Source organism: Mesoplodon mirus (genome assembly GCF_964341445.2).
Source record: "Mesoplodon mirus genome assembly, chromosome: 15".
Taxonomy (NCBI): Eukaryota; Metazoa; Chordata; class Mammalia; order Artiodactyla; family Ziphiidae; genus Mesoplodon; species Mesoplodon mirus.
In genome coordinates, this window is record NC_138991.1 from 63,440,211 (window position 1) to 63,457,270 (window position 17,060).

Consider the following 17,060-nt stretch of genomic DNA (forward strand, 5'->3'; position numbering starts at 1 on the left):
AGACAGCGTGGCAGGTGGGCCAGCCCAACAGAGAGCACACTGCCTGTATGGATTGGATGGTGGCCCCCAACACTATGTCCAGTCCCAAGCCCTGGAACGTGTCAGCGTGGCCTTATTTGAAAAAAGGGTCTTTGCAGGTGTACTTAAGGATCTCAAGGTGAGAGCATTCTGGACTTAGGGTGGGCCCTACATCCAATGACAGGTGTCGTAAGAGAAAAACAAGAGGGAGATGTGAGACACAGCTACAAGGGAGGTCATATGAAGATGGAGGCAGAGATTGGAGTGATGCAGCCACAAACCAAGAACACCTGGAGCCACCAGAAGCTGCAAGAGTCAAGGAAGGATCCTCCCCTAGAGCCTTGGGAGGGAGTATGGCCCTGGGACACCTTGATTTTGGACTTGTGGCTTCTAGAACCAAGAGAGACTAAATTTCTGTTTTAAGCCACCCAGTTTGTGGTGATTTGCTGCAGCAGTCTCAGGAAACTCATACACTGCCTTTCTTGCTGGCAGGTCCCAGGCTCTCAGAGGTCTCCCAAGGTCAATTTGGCTTCCTGATACCACTCCTGAGCTGCTGTAGAAGAGCCCATTGAGATAGGACTTCTGCCTGGTTACTTGAGCCCAAGCCACCTGAGTAACAAAGGGAACTTTATTCTGCGTTGTACATGCTGGGGAGAAAGGGGGGTGGGGGGTGGTGAAGGGAGGTGGTAAAGATGGGGAGAGAACAGGGGCTTCCTCTCATGACTCACCCTGGGAGCTTTCCTGTCCCTTGGGGATGACTTCAGAGCCCTTGCAATGTGACACTCTTGTTCCAAGGCCCAGTATCGACTGTCCATCAACACCGCTGTTCTCCCCGTGCGCCCAGGCCCAAGGGACCCCAGGATCTATTTCAGCTGAAAGTTTGACTTCTTAAGACTTGGAAGGCAGGTTCTGAGTTTCCAAGAAGCCATACAAACTTCAGCAGAGAAAGACCTTAGCGATGGCATCCAAACCCTTTACTGTACAAGGGAAAATGAGACATTTTGCGTACTCTAGTAAAAGTATTTTTAAATTTTGTTTTCATTTCCTCAAGCCGCGTGCTGTGGGCTCCCAGCCCCACCTGCCCAGATCACCAGCCAGTTTATCACTACCAGGAATTAGTTACATTCTCAAATGACCAGGCAAGAGGCTTCCTGTAGGACAGTAGGAAAAAATGGAAGAAATGGCCCCAATCTTCAAACGAGCTTATTTTCAGACTTGCTCCTTCCTCCCCCAAAGCTGGGCTGCTCCCAACACGCCCTCCTTCTTCCCCAAGACGGGCTCCGACCCACGCCCCTGAACCTGCCGGCGGGGAAGGCGGCGAGGGGCATAGCCCCTGAATCCAGTCAGGGCTGCCAACTCACCCGCCCGCAGCCCCTCCGGGGCGGGGAGAGCCGGGCCTTCAGCACGGTGGCGACAGGAAAAAGTGCGGAGGCGGGGGCGGCAGTGGCAGCGGCGGGGGGAAGGCGGGCAGCGGCCAGGGGTCGAGCGGCGCAGGCGGCGCCGGCAGGTTGAAAGGCGAGGGCCGGGCGGGTAGCGGCGGCAGCGGCTGCGGGGGCGGCTCGGCGTTGAGTGGCGGGCGGCCGCGCGCGCCCACAGGCCCTGGCGTGGCGGCGACCGCGGTCGCGGGCAGAGGCGGCAACGGCAGGTGCGCAGGCGGCGGCGCGGGCGCGGGGAGGCGCGGCAGGCCCTGCAGGGCGAGCGCGGCGGCGGGAGGCGCGGAAGCCCAGGCCTCGGGCGGCAGGTCGGGCAGCGCCGCGTGGGCGCCGGGGCCCCAGGGCGCCAGCGGCTTGGGCCGCAGCGGGAGCGCGGGCAGGGGCGGCAGTTCGGCCAGCGCGAGCGCCGAAGGAGGCGGCGGCGGCGGCGCGGGGCTCAGGCCGGGCGGCAGTCCGGGCAGCGGCGGGTGCGGCAGGGACGGAGCAGGCGGTGGGGTCAGGGATAGAGATGCGCGGGCCCGGCCTAACCGCGAGTGGACGCGGGCCCGGGCCAGCCGCGGATGCGAGCGGGAGCGAGGAAGCCGGGACGCCAGCTTGGCCACCACCGCCGCGCCAGGGCCCCGCGCGAACAGCCCGCGGAGGCCTTGTTTCTCCAGCAAGTGGCCACGCGCCGCGCTGCGAGAGGCCCAGCCAATCGGAGCCGTGCGCCACCGCGCTCCAGCCAATCAAAGGCCAATGCGCCGGTGACCTGTGCGTTTCTCCCGCCGGCTGGCACGAGCTGTCACTGGCAGCCAATCAGAAGCAGCAGCACTCACTGTCAAGGTCTTCTTCCCGCCCCTCCTTCAGTTCCAGCCAATCACAGTATTCCGGGTTGCCGCAGGCTCCACCCCTCACCATCCCTGAGGCCAGGCTCTGCGTGAGCAGTGGGCGCCCCCAACTGGCCTGAGGGTCCAATTAGCGCGCAGCCCCCTCTACAGCCCCGCCCGCCCTCCCTACGACAGCCAATGAAGAGACTGTATGGATCTCTTTCTTTGGCGGGGTTTGCCCTTAGGGATTCCGGAGTGATGCTCCTGGTGTAGGTCAAGATCTACGCAAATCCCCGCTGAATGATCTTACAGAAAAGATGAAACGATATCAATTCAAAAGCAAAGCTTGACATGCAGCATTTGTGTTAACGTTGTTAAGAACGGTTGTAAACAACACAGATGGGTGACAATCAGGAAAAAATGAGAAATGGTCAATCTATTTAAAATTGGAATATAGAAATCTTTATTAAAACATATTAGAGGGCTTCCCTGGTAGCACAGTGGTTAAGAATCCGCCTGGCAATGCAGGAGACACGGGTTCGAGCCCTGGTGCGGGAAGGTCCCACATGCCACGGAGCAACTAAGCCCTTGCGCCATAGCTACTGAGCCTGCTCTCTAGAGCCCGCGAGCCACAACTACTGAGCCCGTGTGCCACAACTACTGAAGCCCGTGCGCCTAGAGCCTGTGCTCCACAACAAGAGAAGCCACCACAATGAGAAGCCTGTGCACCACAACAACGAGTAGCCCCTGCTCGCCGCAACTAGAGAAAGCCCATGCACAGCAACAAAGACCCAATACAGCCAAAAATAAATAAATAAATTTATTTAAAGAAAAAAAACAATATTAGAGGGCTTCCCTGGTGGCACAGTGGTTAAGAATCCGCCTGTGCATATAGGGGACACGGGTTAGAGCCCTGGTCCAGGAAGATCCCACATGTCGCGGAGCAACTAAGCCCCGGCGCCACAACTACTGAGCCTGCTCTCTACAGCACGCAAGCCACAACTACCCACAACTACTGAAGCTGGCGCGCCTAGAGCCCTTGCTCCGCAACAAGAGAAGCCACTGCAATGAGACGCCGCGCACTGCGACAAAGAGTAGCCCCCATTCGCTGCAACTAGAGAAAGCCCGGATGCAACAATGAATACCCCGTGCGGCCAAAAATAAAATAAATAAATTAAAAACATATATATTAGAACATTTCTCAGTGGGTTAGAAAGGATATCATCCACTGCCCTCACTGAGACAGTCTGCTCTGTGGCCCTTGTGCCCAAATGCTGCTCTTAATCCTGTTCTCCAGTAAAGAGATGATGTGGTTTATTCCACACCTCAGGTCAGAGAAACACAAGATAATTTTTTTTTTAAAGAAATGACAAAAAAAAAAAAAAAAAAGAAATGACATCCAGGATTTATTTATTTATTTTTAATAAATTTATTTATTTAATTTATTTTTGGCTGTGTTGGGTCTTCATTGCTGCCCACAGGCCCTCTCCAGCTGCAGAGAGCAGGGGCCACTCTTCGTTGTGGTGCACGGGCCTCCCACCACTGTGGCCTCTCTTGCTGCGGAGCACGGGCTCCAGGTGCGCAGGCTTCAGCAGTTGCAGCATGTGGGCTCAGCAGTTGTGGTTCACGGGCTCCAGAGCACAGGTTCAGCAGCCGAGGCGCTTGAGCCTAGCTGCTCACGGCATGTGGGATCTTCCAGAACCAGGGCTTGAACCCGTGTCCCCTGCATTGGCAGGTGGACTCTCAACCGCTGCGCCACCAGGGAAGCCCAAGATGATATTTTTAAAGAATCAATACTTCTGTGAAAAAGCAAAAGTCTATAATGATTCTCAAATAGAGCAAATTAAATGATGTATGCTAAGAGAAATCAGTCTGGAATTCCAATAATGTTTACACAACCTCCTCAAGGTTGTTCAACCCAAAACCTTGTGCATACTGCAGTCAGATTTTGGTCTACACTTGTTATCCTAAATCAGGCCACAGAAAGACAAGCTGAGTTCCTCATAGGGTGCCAAATCCCATCAACTCTATTCAGCTGGAATTCTTCAGTTAAGACAAAACTTCACCAGATTGCAAAAGGTGTAGGCTTGGGAAGGCACAGCTCAGAACAGAGGCTCAAAGAGACTGGTTCCAGGACTAGCCAAGACCTCGGTCAAAGTTCAGAATAGCAGATCAATCCCCAATTGTGCAACCTTCATTCTGGACCCAGCCTAGGAGAGTAATTTGCTTCCACATTTCTGGGTGATTAAACTTATAATCATGGGATGAGAAAACGAAGCAATCCAGTAGCACTGATTACTGACATTGGATTAGTAACTGGCTTTTTAAAATGTTTGAAAGTGTTCAGTAATCTGAGATATTAAATATGTGATTTATTCATTTCCAAGAGCCCCTTAAGTGCTTAGGAAGAAGTTGCTGCTTGGATTTGTACACACATACGCCACCCCCTCACCCTGTTAAGAGATCAAGTAGATTATGTGTGTAATTATTTGAAGTGTCTAAGGGAATTAAATTAATCAGGCTTGTAAAGCATGCTAAATATTTAGGGAGAAGCTGATCTGTCAAATTTATAATCTAATTGAGTACTAATCAAAGAATGTGAAAGTGAGTTTTACATCCAAATTATAAGGCCAATCAATACAATGAGGTCTGGAAGCAAGTATAATGGCTTAAGGAAAATGAGATTTTTAGTTGGATCATTTTAATAAGTTAATTATAAATTAAAACACAAATGACGCACAAGTCCCCTAACTTGGACATGGCTCCATCGCTAGATTGTGACCACGTGATTCTCCCCTCCCCGAGGGCAGGCCTGAGTTTTCACATCTCTCCCATCTGGAGCACAGCCCCTGGCACACAGCTGTGTTGATGTTTGTTGAAGGAATGAATAAGGGGCCCCCAGCTGGCCCCCAAACCAGCCAGTGATCCCCTGCACACAGCACGCAGAGGCAAACAGGGAAGCACATTGTCTTTATTGATAGTTCCAGCCCACAGGAGACCCCAGGCCAGAGGCCAAGCCCGAGGGTCTGGCCAGCCTCGCCTGGCAGACCAGGCTCTGATACAGAGGCGCTCAGGGTGGGCAGTAAATCTGCTCTGGTGCTCAGCATTTCCCAAGAGGGCAGCAGCCTGGGAAGAGGCAAAGCAGGGCCGTGGTGAGCCCTGGCTCCCTCCTCCCCTCCTGGGGGACATGAGTCCTCTCCCTCCCCTGGCCTCTGAGGCCAGTCACCCAGCAGACACACACAGGTAGCCTGAGAGCTGGCTATATGTCCCCCCCCGAGGGCTGGGGGTGTCCCCCAGTGCAGCCTGGAGGGGCAATGATGGTGGCATGGGATGAGTGGGGGCAGGGGCCCTGCATTCCCTCTCACCTCCATAGCCATTTCCCATCAGGCCATTGCTGCCTCGCTTCACCTCAGGGCCCCCTAAGGCACACAGACAAGCCAGGGCACCCCAGTCACCAGAGGACTTCGCAGTCCTCCTGCCCACCCCAGCTTTACCCCAGGCCCTGGGAGACCCCCACTCACCTAAGGGCCCAGGGCCCAGCTCTGGCCACAGCTGCCCACAGGGCCCTGGGGGGAGGGGCAGAGGTGAGAACACTGAGTCCCTTCTGTCCCCCTGCTACTCCCTCCACCAGGAGTGCCCTCCCTCCATCTCTGCATGGCTATAAGGTGGGCTGTACGGCTAGGCCCAGGGCCCAGAGCCTAGCTCTCCACAGCCACCTGACCCCTGATGACCCGTTCCCACACACCCCATTACCTGGCTGGCTCCTGACCTCTGGATATGCACCTCCCGCCCCATATCTAGGCCTCAAGTTGGCCCCCCAGGGCTGGAGGGAGGGCCAGGGAGAGCCCCTCGGGGCCCCGGCCTGACCTGAAGGAGGAGAGCTGGCTTGGGACTCCTGCTCACCGGAGTTGTACATTCAGGATGCCCCAGTCCTTCCAGGGTCTCAGAGCCCCTCACCCACTCGGCCTGGTCCCTGCCACCCTTGCTAGGGTTCCCTCTGCTCCCCCAACGTTTCTTACCATTTCCTCCAGGGGCTGGAGCAGCCACATTGGGGCGCACAACTGCTGCCCTCTCATACCCTGCAAGAGACCCAGCTGACTCCTGCCCTGCCCCTGGACATCCCTTCCCCCACCCTTTGCACGGTGTCCCCTGGGTCCAACTCACCATTCCAAAAGCCATCAGTCCCAGGGAACCCTGGAAGAGGAAAGAGAAGGTCAGAGGCAGGAGCAGGCCCTGAGCCCAGAAACCTCCACCCCACCCTACCCAGCAGCCCCAGGCACCTGGCTGTGCGCGGGCCTCAGGGAAGACCCCGGCTCCCAGACCACCATTCCTGTAACCAAAACCTGCAGGAGAGCGGTGGGAGAGGGGCTGGTTGGGATGGGGCGGGGGCAGCATGAGGGGGGCCAGGGTGACCTGCTCATGGAGAGACAGGGAGGGGCAGACAGACAGACTGACTCAGAGGCAGCCTAGAGAGGACCTCCCACAATCCCCCACCATCATCCAGCTAACCCAGTTGAGCCCACCTTCTGGAAGCCGTCCCTCCCTCCCTCTGGGCACTTCCCTTTCTGCCTGCTGAGTCTGTCACTCTGCCCTCACCTGAGACAGGATCCCACTGGCTCTGGCCACCACTGTGGTCCAGCACATAGTACATAATTGCTGGGTGGATAAGGACAGAGACTGACAGACAGACAAGGAGCACTCTCTGTAAGGGAGACACAGCTCATGCCCAGGATGGGGACGCGGGGGCTCACCGACTTTCTGGGGCTTGAGGCCACCACCAAAGCCTGGGGGAGAGGAAACAGTGGTCAGAGATAGCCGGTTTCACCTCCCTGCTTCCTGGGCTGGTGGAGGGGAGAGGAGGGAGAACTCAGGCGAAGGGCCTCCTCACCCAGTTCTGCTCCTGGTCTGTAGCCATTCGGAGGCTGGTACCCTGTGAGGGGAATGGAGATGAGCAGGGAGGACCCAGACTTTCCCGAACTCCTTGGAGGCCCAGTATGGACCTTCCGGACTCTGAGGAGGAAGGGACTCTCCTCATCCACAGGGAATGGAACCAGAAGAAATGAGATAAGAAAGCAGCAAGAGATACCAAGGGTAGACTCAGAGAGGGACTTCCTGGCCTTAAGGTACCTGAACACCTGAGATGACCCAGGGAACAAGGGAGATGGAGGAATGACCTGGCATGGGGTGGGGCAGGGAAGGCAGACGCACACCTGCTTCCTGAGGTTTCAGCCCCCACTGGACAGCTGGAGTAGGTACTAGAAGGAAAGCCAGGGGATAGGAGTGAGCCCAGGGTGGGGCAGGTGGGGAATGCCGCAGACTGCCATGGGGGAAGGGGCTGGGGGAGCTGTCATATTGGGGGTCATGTGGGGTCTCAGGGCCAGAGTTCAGGCTTTTCCTCACTGACTTGCTGGAGATCAGGCCTGGGAGATTCTGAGTGGCCCAGCCAGGCCCAGGCCCTCCTGGGACCAGGTACCCACCAGGGCCCCTCAGGTCCTTCATCCGCACTGACCTGGGAACTTGCTGTTCTGCACTGGGGGAGGGGGCTGGGATTTCAGGCCCCAGCCACCTGCTTTATCGCAAGGGATCCCTGGAGTGGAGGCCTGGCAAGAAGCCGTGGAGGGACCCCACCACTGCAGGGACCTAGATGGGGAGGAAGGGAGGGGGCAGTGAGCCCAGGCCAGTGCCACCCCCAGGCTGACCTCCTGGCCTCCACATGGCCAAGCCACCCGCCTGTGGTGGCTTCTAGGGCAGACACACCTTCCAGGGGAGACAGTGGCCAGGCAAGAAAAAGCCCAGCTCCCATGGGCCACAATCTGCTCTGGGGACAAGGTGACCCAGCCACCTGATGTGGTTCCTGCTATTTCCCACCTCGCCCTCCACCTTCCAGCAATATCCCCCCACTTCCCTCTGTTCCCAGTCCCCTCACCTGGCTGGGCCCTCAGCCCATTGCCACTGCCATATCCTGGAGAGGAAAAGCAGGGATGTGAGGGACAGTATTGGGCAGGGGGGTTCTGGAAGAACAGCAGGAGGAGGTGCAGGACAGGGATGGGGAGGGCTCTGGCTCACCTGGCTTCTGAGGTTTCAAACCCCCTCCCAGACCTGCAGGAGAGACAGAGGAAGCCTCAGACCTGACCAGTCCTTCCCCAGAAAGGAGCCCTCTGTCTCCCCTACTGAGGCCACAACTGAGCTCCCCTGGAGGGAGCTGCAGCCCATTCCCTGGCATGTATCCTGGGAGAAAGTGTGGGCATGAGGGCAGGGGCTGGGTGGGGGAGACTTCAGAAGGGGCAGAAAGGAGGTAGGGATGGACTCACCTGGCTTCGGAGGGCTCAAGCCCCCTCCCAGGCCTGGGGAGAGACAGACAGAGGCTGAGTGACAGGTGGACCCCACCCTGCCCCTTCTCTTCCTCTTTGCCCAGTGCGCCCTGTGCCCCCTCTTCCCCACCCCCCAGAACTGCAGGGCCTGACCCTGCCCCCCTCACCTGGCTGGGGCCCTTCACCTGGGAAGGCTCCAACTCCCAGCCCATTCCTGTAAACTGGGGAGACAGAGTGGGAGTTATGAGGAAGAATAAAGTGGGGGGAGTAGACAGTTCCTGGGGGTAAGAGAAGTGGGGGGGTCCAATTCTGACACCAAGTCCAATTCTGGGGTTTTTCCAACACCACCAAGTAATTCTCAGACACCATCTGGGTGTCCTACAATTTAACTCAAGTCCGACACTGTCTACCTGGAGACAGCATGAGATCCCACAGGTCAAAGGCTCAGACTTCTCCCCCCAGCCCCACCCCACATTTCAGGCACCAATTTCTAGTCTAAGTTGTCACCTGTGCTTCTGACCAACTGGTTGTAGATCAGAGATTCCCACCACCCCCTCCTTAGGTTTGACTAATTTGCTAGAGCGGCTCACAGAACTCAGGGAAACATTTTACTTACTAGATAATCGATTTATTATAAAAGGATATAACTCAAGAACAGCCAGTTAAAAGAGAAGCAAGGGACAAGGCACGTGGGAAGGCACGAAGAGCCACCCTCCCAGCACTTCCAGGTGTTCACCAGCCCAGAAGCTCTCCAAATCCTGTTCTTTCGGGGTTTTATGGAGGCTTCATTACATAGGCATGATTGATTAAATCATTGACCAGTGGTGACTGACCTCCAGCCCCTCTCCCCTACCTGGAGGTCATGGAGTGGGACTGAAAGTTCCGACCCTCCAATCACATGGTTGCTTCTCCTGGCAACCAGCCCGCACCCTCAGATGACCTAGGGGCTTTCCAAAAGTTGCCTCATTAACATAACAAAAGACATATCCCTCTCCCTCCCTCCCTCCTCCCTCCTTCTCTCTCTCTCTCTCTCTCTCCAGGAAATTCCAAGGCTTTCTGGAGCACAGTGCCAGGAATGTGAGGAAGATTAAACATACATATTTCTTCTTATAAATCACAATATCACAGGGTGGGAAGAGAGAAAGGGAGGGTTTACCTGGCTTCTGAGGCTTCATGGCCTCAGCAATGCTTGGAGAAGAAAGAGATGGGAGCAGGTAAGGGACCCATGACACCCCTCTGAGCCTCTCCTCCAGAACCCTGGCATCTGCCCCCAGCACCCACTCCTGTACCTGGTCCATAGCCAATGGGAACCGCAGACCCCGTGAGGATGGGCGGGAGGTGGGGGCGTGGGGAGAGGTTGAGGAACACAGGAGGCCAGAAACTGGGCTTCCCTTTCCTCCCAGTTTAGGGACCAGAAAACTTGGAGCCTCCTCTGCTGCATTCCATTACCAACTCTGCCCTCTCCAAGGAGCCCAGGAGAGGACCCTCAGAACAGAGTCTGGGTGGGGGCCACCTCGCCCCCTCCTCTCTCTTCCTCGCCCAGCCTCCAGCTTCTCCCAACCCCTCAGTTCTGAGCTGGGGGGCCTGTGAGGGATGGAGGGATGAGCAGGGGGTTGGGGACCCTGGCTAAGTTAGAGGCAAGGATTTGTGGTCCCCCCTACAGAGCCAAGCCAGAACCCTGGAGGCTCTCCCCACCCCCTCTTAATCCTTCACCAGTCCTGCCTCTTGAAGGCCTGGGAGGGAGATGGGAGAGAATGCCTAGATGTGGACCACACCCCAGAGCCCACCAGTCTCACCTGGCTGGGATCCCAGCCCATTGCGCTATTCCCAAATCCTGGGGGGACAGATGGAGACGGGTGTGTGAATAGGGGGAGGGGAGATTAGGGTTTGGGGGGAGGTGGAGAGACATGCCCGGACAAGGCTCACTTGGCTTCTGGGGTCTCACACTGGCTCCAAAGCCTGGTGGAGAGACAGGGGGCAGGTTAGGGCTCCTGGCCCCATCCCTAGGCCTCCCTAGCATCTCCAGGCAGGCCCGCCCCTACCTGCTACATAGCCATTTTGTTTGTTTTGTTGTTTTTTTTTTTTTGTGGTACGCGGGCCTCTCACTGTTGTGGCCTCTCCGTTGTGGAGCACAGGCTCCGGACGCGCAGGCTCAGCGACCATGGCTCACGGGCCCAGCCGCTCCACGGCATGTGGGATCTTCCTGGACCGGGGCACGAACCCGTGTCCCCTGCATCGGCAGGCAGACTCTCAACCACTGCACCACCAGGGAAGCCCTACATAGCCATTTTGAGCTGCAGGGCCTGGGGGCAGGAGACAGGGGCTCTGGGTACAGCCTCTCTGAGGCCCCTGCACAAAGCAAGGTCCTTTAGCTCTACCCCACCACCCCACCCCAAGCCAGGCCCTCAGCCTCCTCCTGGGGTCCAGCCTCCCTGTGGAGCCTGAACGCCATCCCAGCTGCCTGGGTCCAGTCTGGTTGGTGTCACCACCACCACCCACACCAACCAGCCAGGAAGGTGGACACCTTGACGTCCCCTGTCCCCTCACCAACCACATGCTCTGCTCTGGGTACAAGCTCCCGCCTCCATGGCCCCCAGCCATTTCCAGAGCCTGTACCCTCTCTGGTCCTCTCTCTCTCAGATGCCCCAGCTCAATATTTTCAGTGGGGCACGGCCAGCGGGCCCCCGCCTCTCCTCCACCTCCCCAGAATGTGCCCCCATTACATTCACGCTCCTTTCCTGCCTGCCTCCTCCTGCTGCCCGGGCTCGGGAAGACCTGCCGCCCCACCTGGCTGGGCTGCCCTGGGGACATTTGTTGAAGGAGTATTTGTTGTGTGATGCCAGATGGGAGGGCGGGTTTCACCTGGCTTCTGAGATTTCAGTCCTCCGAGGCCTGGGGAAGAGAAGGAGACTGTCCAGTGAGTCCACCCGGATCCCCATCCCCTCAGAGCTAGGGACAGCACCTCCACCCCTGCATCAGCCACCCCCTCAGTGAGCCCTGCGCCCCTAGAGCTCTGGGGTCGCACCCGGCTGGGCTCCATTCCCGGTCCCAAACCCTGGGGAGACAGAGCAAGAGGCCTGAGCAGAGATCAGGGACTCAGGAGAGATCAGGAGTCTCAGGACTCCGGAGAGATCAGGAGCACAGATGCAGAGATGACAGACAGAGCCCAACAGAGCAGAGCATGGCTCACCTAGCTTCTGGGGTTTTCCTTTCCAGAAACCCCCACCTTTGGGTCTCCGCCACCCCCCCCCCAACTCAGCCCCGGTCCCCTCTCTACCTGGTCCAAAGCCATTTAGAGCTGAGAGACCTATGGGGGGGTGGGTGTGACACAGGAAATCTGGATGGCACTGAAGTGAGAGTGAGCCCCAGCCTCCCCGCCTACCCGGACCCCTGCCCTCCCCTTCCACGTCCCTCCATTCAACCTAGCTAGGTTCACAAGAGGGGTGGGGAGCTCACTGGGGGGACCTGTGATAGGAAAAGGGCTGGGGAGACTGAGGCGGCTGAGAGATGGGATCCCAGATCCAGCCTTCCTCCATCCCTCTGGCCCAGAAGATTCCTGGGGTCTTAACATCCTTGCTCCTCCTTGCTCCCACTCTGGATGACAGGAGCCCAGCCCACCCACCGCCCAGAAACACCAGCAGCCTCCTCCCCAAGTTCTCCAATCCCTGCCTACTCCAGGTAAACAAGGGCTTTTGCTCCCTGCTTAAAATCACAAAGGTGTGTCCCACTGCCAAGTTCAAGTCCCCGCAGGCCTCCAGCCTTGGGCTGTGTCCTCTGGCTTTCCACCTCTGGTGGATTGCCCCCCAGGCCTGACCACAGCCTGCAACAGCCACCTGGGGGTCTCGTCTTGGGCACTGGGCCCAGCGGGTCTGCAGCCGGGTCAGGGTTGACCGGCTCTGTCTGCAGTGTGCAGCCAAGGTCGGGCTCAGGCAGGCACTTGGGAAAGTTGGTGGAATGAGTGAGCTTCTAAGAGGCCCCCTGTTAGGAGCCCAGAGTGGTGGCTGGCAGTGACCTCTCCCTCCCCCAGCAGGCTGGGCCCTAGCCATCTTCACCTGGCTGGGCCCCCAGGCCATGGCCAATGCCCTGTCCTGGAAAGGAAAAGCCGTATGTGAGCAGTGGATTGGGGGAGGACTTGGGATGGGGACAAGGACAGGGATGGACAGGGACAGAATTAAGATGGTGGGACGGAAGGGCAGGGTCTCTGTCTCACCTGGTTTCTGAGGTTTCATGCCCCCTCCTAAGCCTGGGGAAAGAAGAACTGAGCCACATGCAATGTGGACCCCTCCCAGCCCCTATTCTCCCCCAAGAAATCAAGTTTCTGCCCTCCCCCTCCCTCCTTCCTAGGACCCCAGGTGCCCTCACCTGGCTGGGCTCCAACTCCTGGGAAGGCCCCAGCTCCCAGCCCATTCCCGCTGCTGAGTCCTGGGGAGAGAGAGCAGGAGTGAGTAAGGGGAGCAGGGGTGGGGGTGGAGGGACGATGGGGGGCAGAGGACAGGGACATAGGGACAGGGTGGGGCTCACCAGGCTTTTGAGGTTTCACGCTCCCTCCAATTCCTGAGAAAGAGTCAGAGACTCCGTGAGGGAGACTAGAGCTCCTGTGAACCCCGAACCCAAGCACGTGCCGCCAGCTCCCCCCACTACTCCCCTACCTGGTCCCTGGCCGTTCTGAGCGGGGCCTGTGGAGAGCAGGAGGGTGGAGGCTGGAGCCCAGCCCGTGCTGGGTGGGCCCACACCTCCTGTGGTGTCCTCACCCCACAACCTTTGTGCCCCCCAAAAGTTATTCCCCTGGAGCATGCCCAGAGAGGAGCCTGGAAGTCTGGAAAAGCCTCCCCAAGACCACAGCTCAAGCCAGAGGAGTGGCAGCAGTGGCTAATGAAGGGAGCAGTCCCTGGGAGGGTGGCACAGTGGCAGGGCTGGGGACAGAGTGAGAGGGCTCCCCTGCACCTGGTTTCTGAGGTCTTACACCCCCTCCCAGCCCTGGAGAGTGACAGCGAGATTGACACTGACCTCTACCGGCCCCTCCCCTAAGAATGTGGGCCCGGGACCCTGAATCCCCCTTGCCTGCCCCTCCCTGCAGCCCCCTGGCCCTGGAAAAGCACCAACGCTGAATCCATTTCTGCTCCCAAATCCTGCAGACACAGAGGTGGCGCTGTTGGCTGTGGGCTGGCAGGTTGGGGCAGGCAGAAGGGGCCAGGATAGAAATGGGTGGGGAGAGTGCCAAGATGGGCAGGGCAGGGCTCACCTGACTTCGGAGGTTTCATGCCCCCTCCCAGGCTGAGCCCCTGCCCTCCCCCCAGAACGCAACTCTCTCCCGGTTCCCTGATTCTAGCTCTGTTCACGCCTTCCCCCTCCCTGGACCACAGGGTGGTGCCCCAGGTGCCCTCACCTGCCTGGGCTCCCAGCCCTGGGAAGGCCCCAGCTCCCAGCCCATTTCCATATCCTGGGGAGACAGAACCAGAGGGAAGGATGGGGGGAGGGGCTGGGGCTTCAAAGGGCAGGTAGATGGAGAGGTGGGCAGAGGGGCGTTCATGGAGCAGGTCTCACCTGGCTTCTGGGGTTTCACCCCCTTTCCAAAGCCTGGGGAGAGAGATGCAGTAGATGAGGGCACCCCAGGGATCCAGCCTCTTCCTGGGGCTCCATGAGCTGAGGGCTAAGGTGGGGGGCATTTGTGGTCCCAGCTGAGGCAGGGGTGGAGCAGGCGTGCCCTTGTTCTCCATTCCCCAAACCAGAAAACTGGAACCGTTTTGGTCCTTGCCTTTGCCTCCAGTGAGTCACCAGTTGTGCCCTGAGGGAGCCCGGGGGAAGACCCAGTTGTATCCTCCCCACCCCTCATATCCAAACCCATCTTTTTCCTGGAACCTCCTCACCTGGCTGGGTGGCAGCACCTGGGAAGGCCCTGACTCCCAGCCCATTCCCGTTCCTAAACCCTGGGGAGACACCTGGGGAGACGGGGCAGAGAGATGGGGAGAGACAGGTAGGGCGAGGCTCATCCGACTTCTGGGGTTTCACGACCCCTCCAATGCCTGAGAGGGGGATGGGAGTCAACTGAGGGTCTCAGGAGACCCCATGTCAGGGGTGCCCCTAGAATCCTGGCCCCACCTCCACCTGTTCCCTAGCCATTGGGAGCTGGAGGGCCTGTGGGGAGAAGAAGCCATGAACTGGGTGGGTTTGGGGTGAGGGTGCAGGACCCTTGGACCCCACCAGAAACAGCAAACTTGAAGGCTCTCTGTCTGTCCCTTCACCCCCTGGAATCATTCACCAATCCTGCCCTCTGCTCCAAGGTCTGGGAGGGAGCAGGGGGAGGGGCAATGCCCAGCCCCACCACTCACCTGGCTGGGCTTCTAGCCCATGCCCATTGCGGAATCCTGGGAGAAGAGATAGAGGTGAGGGGTGTGAGAGAAGGGTGGGGAGACAGAGAGAGAGCCGGGGCCAGGCAGGGCCCACCTGGCTTCTGAGGTTTAACACCCTCTCGGAAGCCTGGGGGAGACCCAGTGAGCCAGTGAGAGACCCAGGACACCCTCCACCCCATAGCCATTCTGAGCCAGGGCCTGTGAGAACTCAGCTCCAGTCCGTTCTTCCCAAGAAGGGTGGGGGGTACAGGAGGGGCCCTGGCTCCTGGGAGCCCACTCCCCTTTCTTCCTTCTTTCGGCTCTGAGCTGGCCCAGGGCCTCGCAGTGAGCTGGACTTGCCCGCCCTGGAGCTGGGTTCTGTGGGCAACCGGGGACAAGCAGGGACAGGAAAGAGTTGTACCCCCGGGGCGTGTACATGGTGAGACAACAGAAGCGCCTTGATGGATTCCTGGGACAGGAGAGCGGTGTGTAGGGGGGAAAAGACAAGGCCTGCAGGAAGGGTGGTGGGCGGGCTTCTCCACCGGGGGCTGGGGTGGGGGGGAAAGTGCAGCAGTGTGGTCCCCAAGTGTTTCTGAGATGGCTGCCTCCCCCAGACCCAAATCCCATTTGCCCATGCCTTACCTGCTCCTAGACCACTGCGGGGGCCGTAGCCTGTGGGGGAAACGGGAAGTTGAGCCTGCGGGGCAGGAGGGGCCAGAAGCTGGGTGCCCTGCTCTCATTCCGAGGACACAGAGCTGCCCCGCCCGCCACCCCTCAGCCAGCTTTACCTGATGGATATCCATTCAAGCCTCCTAAGCCTGTGGGGTCAGGAAGAGAGGGTGACTTAAGAGCCAGCAAAGAGCTGAATCTGGATGCTCCCTGCAAAGCGAGAGAGCACACCCCCCTCTCTGGGCCTCAGGTACCCTGGGGTCACCGCAGGGTGAGCAGACTGGTGGCAGGGGCAGGAGAAGCGGAAGAGTCCCTGGCATGGAGGGAGGTGTCTGGGTCATACCCCTGGGAGCAGATCCCCCTGTACCCTCTTCCAGGGGCAGCTGCACCTCTGGCCTCCATTCTTTTTTTTTTTTTTTTTTGGCCTCCATTCTTACTTGAACCCCTCCCTTCCTGGAAATCCCATCCTCGACCCCCAGCCCCGAAGTCTCTCTCCTGCAGCTTAGGTGTGTCAGGTCTCAGGAGGAAGCCCCTCTCCCACCTGTAAGGCCCCACAGGTCCCTGGAGGGAAGACCCTTCCGGACACCTCACCCCTGGCCCCGCCCCAACTCGCCTTGTCTCCTCCCTTCCTGTCCTACCTCCACGCCTTTGCCTCAAGTCACTGCCAGCGATGTCCTTCCCCTTTCCTGTTGCAATCTGACCCCCACCCCCACCCCGCAAAACCAGCCCCAGGCCTTCCTCCAGCCCTGATGTCCTCACACCCAGGGGTGAGATTCTGCCCCATCTCAACTCAGTTCCAAGGGTGCAAGCTGTCTGTTTCTCACACTTGAGCTGACGTGAACAAGGTCACCTGCCAGGAAGAGATGCATGACCCTGTGTTCTCCTGGGCCCCAGATCTGGAGCCCAGAGCAGGGAACATCTGGGGTGCTCCCCCAGAGAGCCCCCAGACCCCTGCGAGGGGAAGACCAGGCCCTCTTCCTTGACCCCAGAGCCTGGAGGATCCACTTACCTTTCCCCAGGCCAGGAAACAATGGAGGTAGCCCTAGGGGAGGAAGGGGGGTCCTGACTCAGGGCACGGACCCCAGGCATCTATCCCCCAGTCTCCCAAAGCCCTGCGCAGCCCAGATTCACAGACCCTCCCCTCCTTCTCGCTAGAGCCCCAGCATCCGGCCCAATGCTCTACCTACACTCCTAGCCCCACCTTCAGCTGCCCAGACCCACCAGCAGCCCTGCTGCCTGCTCTCACCGCCGTGCAGGCTTTCAGAAGTCAAGCAGAGCAGGAAAAGGGTGGAGGGGAAGGTCCAGGCGCTCGTGATGAGGGCAGAGTGAGAGGGCACCCACCCTTTGCGCCTTTAAACACCTCTGCCATGTGGGGGCCCACACCCAGTTCCGCCCACTGTGAGTAGCAGAGGCTCCGCTGGGCTGGCAGACCCCAGGGGGCAGCACACCCCCGCCCCCGCCGGCCTCATCCCTACTCACCTCTCATCCATCATG

The 17,060-nt window shown here is 58.7% G+C and overlaps 2 protein-coding genes across 3 annotated transcripts; both read right to left on the reverse strand.

The window, feature by feature from the left end:
- Positions 1-5,285: 5,285 nt before the first annotated feature.
- On the reverse strand, positions 5,286-11,020 carry GREP1 (glycine rich extracellular protein 1; the record flags this gene model as incomplete). Its single annotated transcript, XM_082644537.1, has 17 exons — positions 5,286-5,383; positions 5,623-5,676; positions 5,779-5,823; positions 6,277-6,336; positions 6,422-6,451; positions 6,538-6,600; positions 7,009-7,041; positions 7,146-7,187; positions 7,468-7,512; positions 7,767-7,897; positions 8,184-8,219; positions 8,324-8,356; positions 8,569-8,601; positions 8,722-8,789; positions 10,365-10,402; positions 10,495-10,527; positions 10,960-11,020. 17 exons carry the CDS (start codon positions 11,018-11,020, stop codon positions 5,358-5,360), a joined length of 831 nt encoding a protein of 276 aa, XP_082500663.1. The 3' UTR covers positions 5,286-5,357.
- Positions 11,021-11,234: 214 nt separating this feature from the next.
- LOC309817033 (uncharacterized protein) lies at positions 11,235-16,596 on the reverse strand. Of its 2 annotated transcripts, XM_082644942.1 has the most exons (13): positions 16,576-16,596; positions 15,686-15,715; positions 15,540-15,594; positions 14,898-14,933; positions 14,113-14,145; positions 13,955-14,008; positions 13,218-13,244; positions 13,090-13,122; positions 12,931-12,990; positions 12,779-12,811; positions 12,621-12,656; positions 11,846-11,875; positions 11,235-11,460 (listed from the first exon to the last, which is right to left on the reverse strand). In XM_082644942.1, the coding sequence occupies exons 2-13, from the start codon at positions 15,698-15,700 to the stop codon at positions 11,294-11,296; spliced, it is 579 nt and encodes a 192-aa protein (XP_082501068.1). In that variant the 5' UTR covers positions 15,701-15,715; positions 16,576-16,596; the 3' UTR covers positions 11,235-11,293. The 2 variants fall into 2 exon arrangements, with proteins under 2 accessions (XP_082501068.1, XP_082501069.1); XM_082644943.1 differs by lacking the exons at positions 11,846-11,875; positions 12,621-12,656; positions 12,779-12,811.
- Positions 16,597-17,060: the final 464 nt, after the last annotated feature.

Coding starts and splice junctions, on each gene's coding strand:
- LOC309817033 (XM_082644942.1), bottom strand. Junction 14,934..15,539: donor CCGCAGTGGTCTAGGAGCAG/GTAAGGCATGGG, acceptor CTCTTCTCCCAG/GATTCCGCAATGGGCATGGG. Junction 14,146..14,897: donor TGGGCTAGAAGCCCAGCCAG/GTGAGTGGTGGG, acceptor CTCTCTCCCCAG/GCTTTGGAAAGGGGGTGAAA.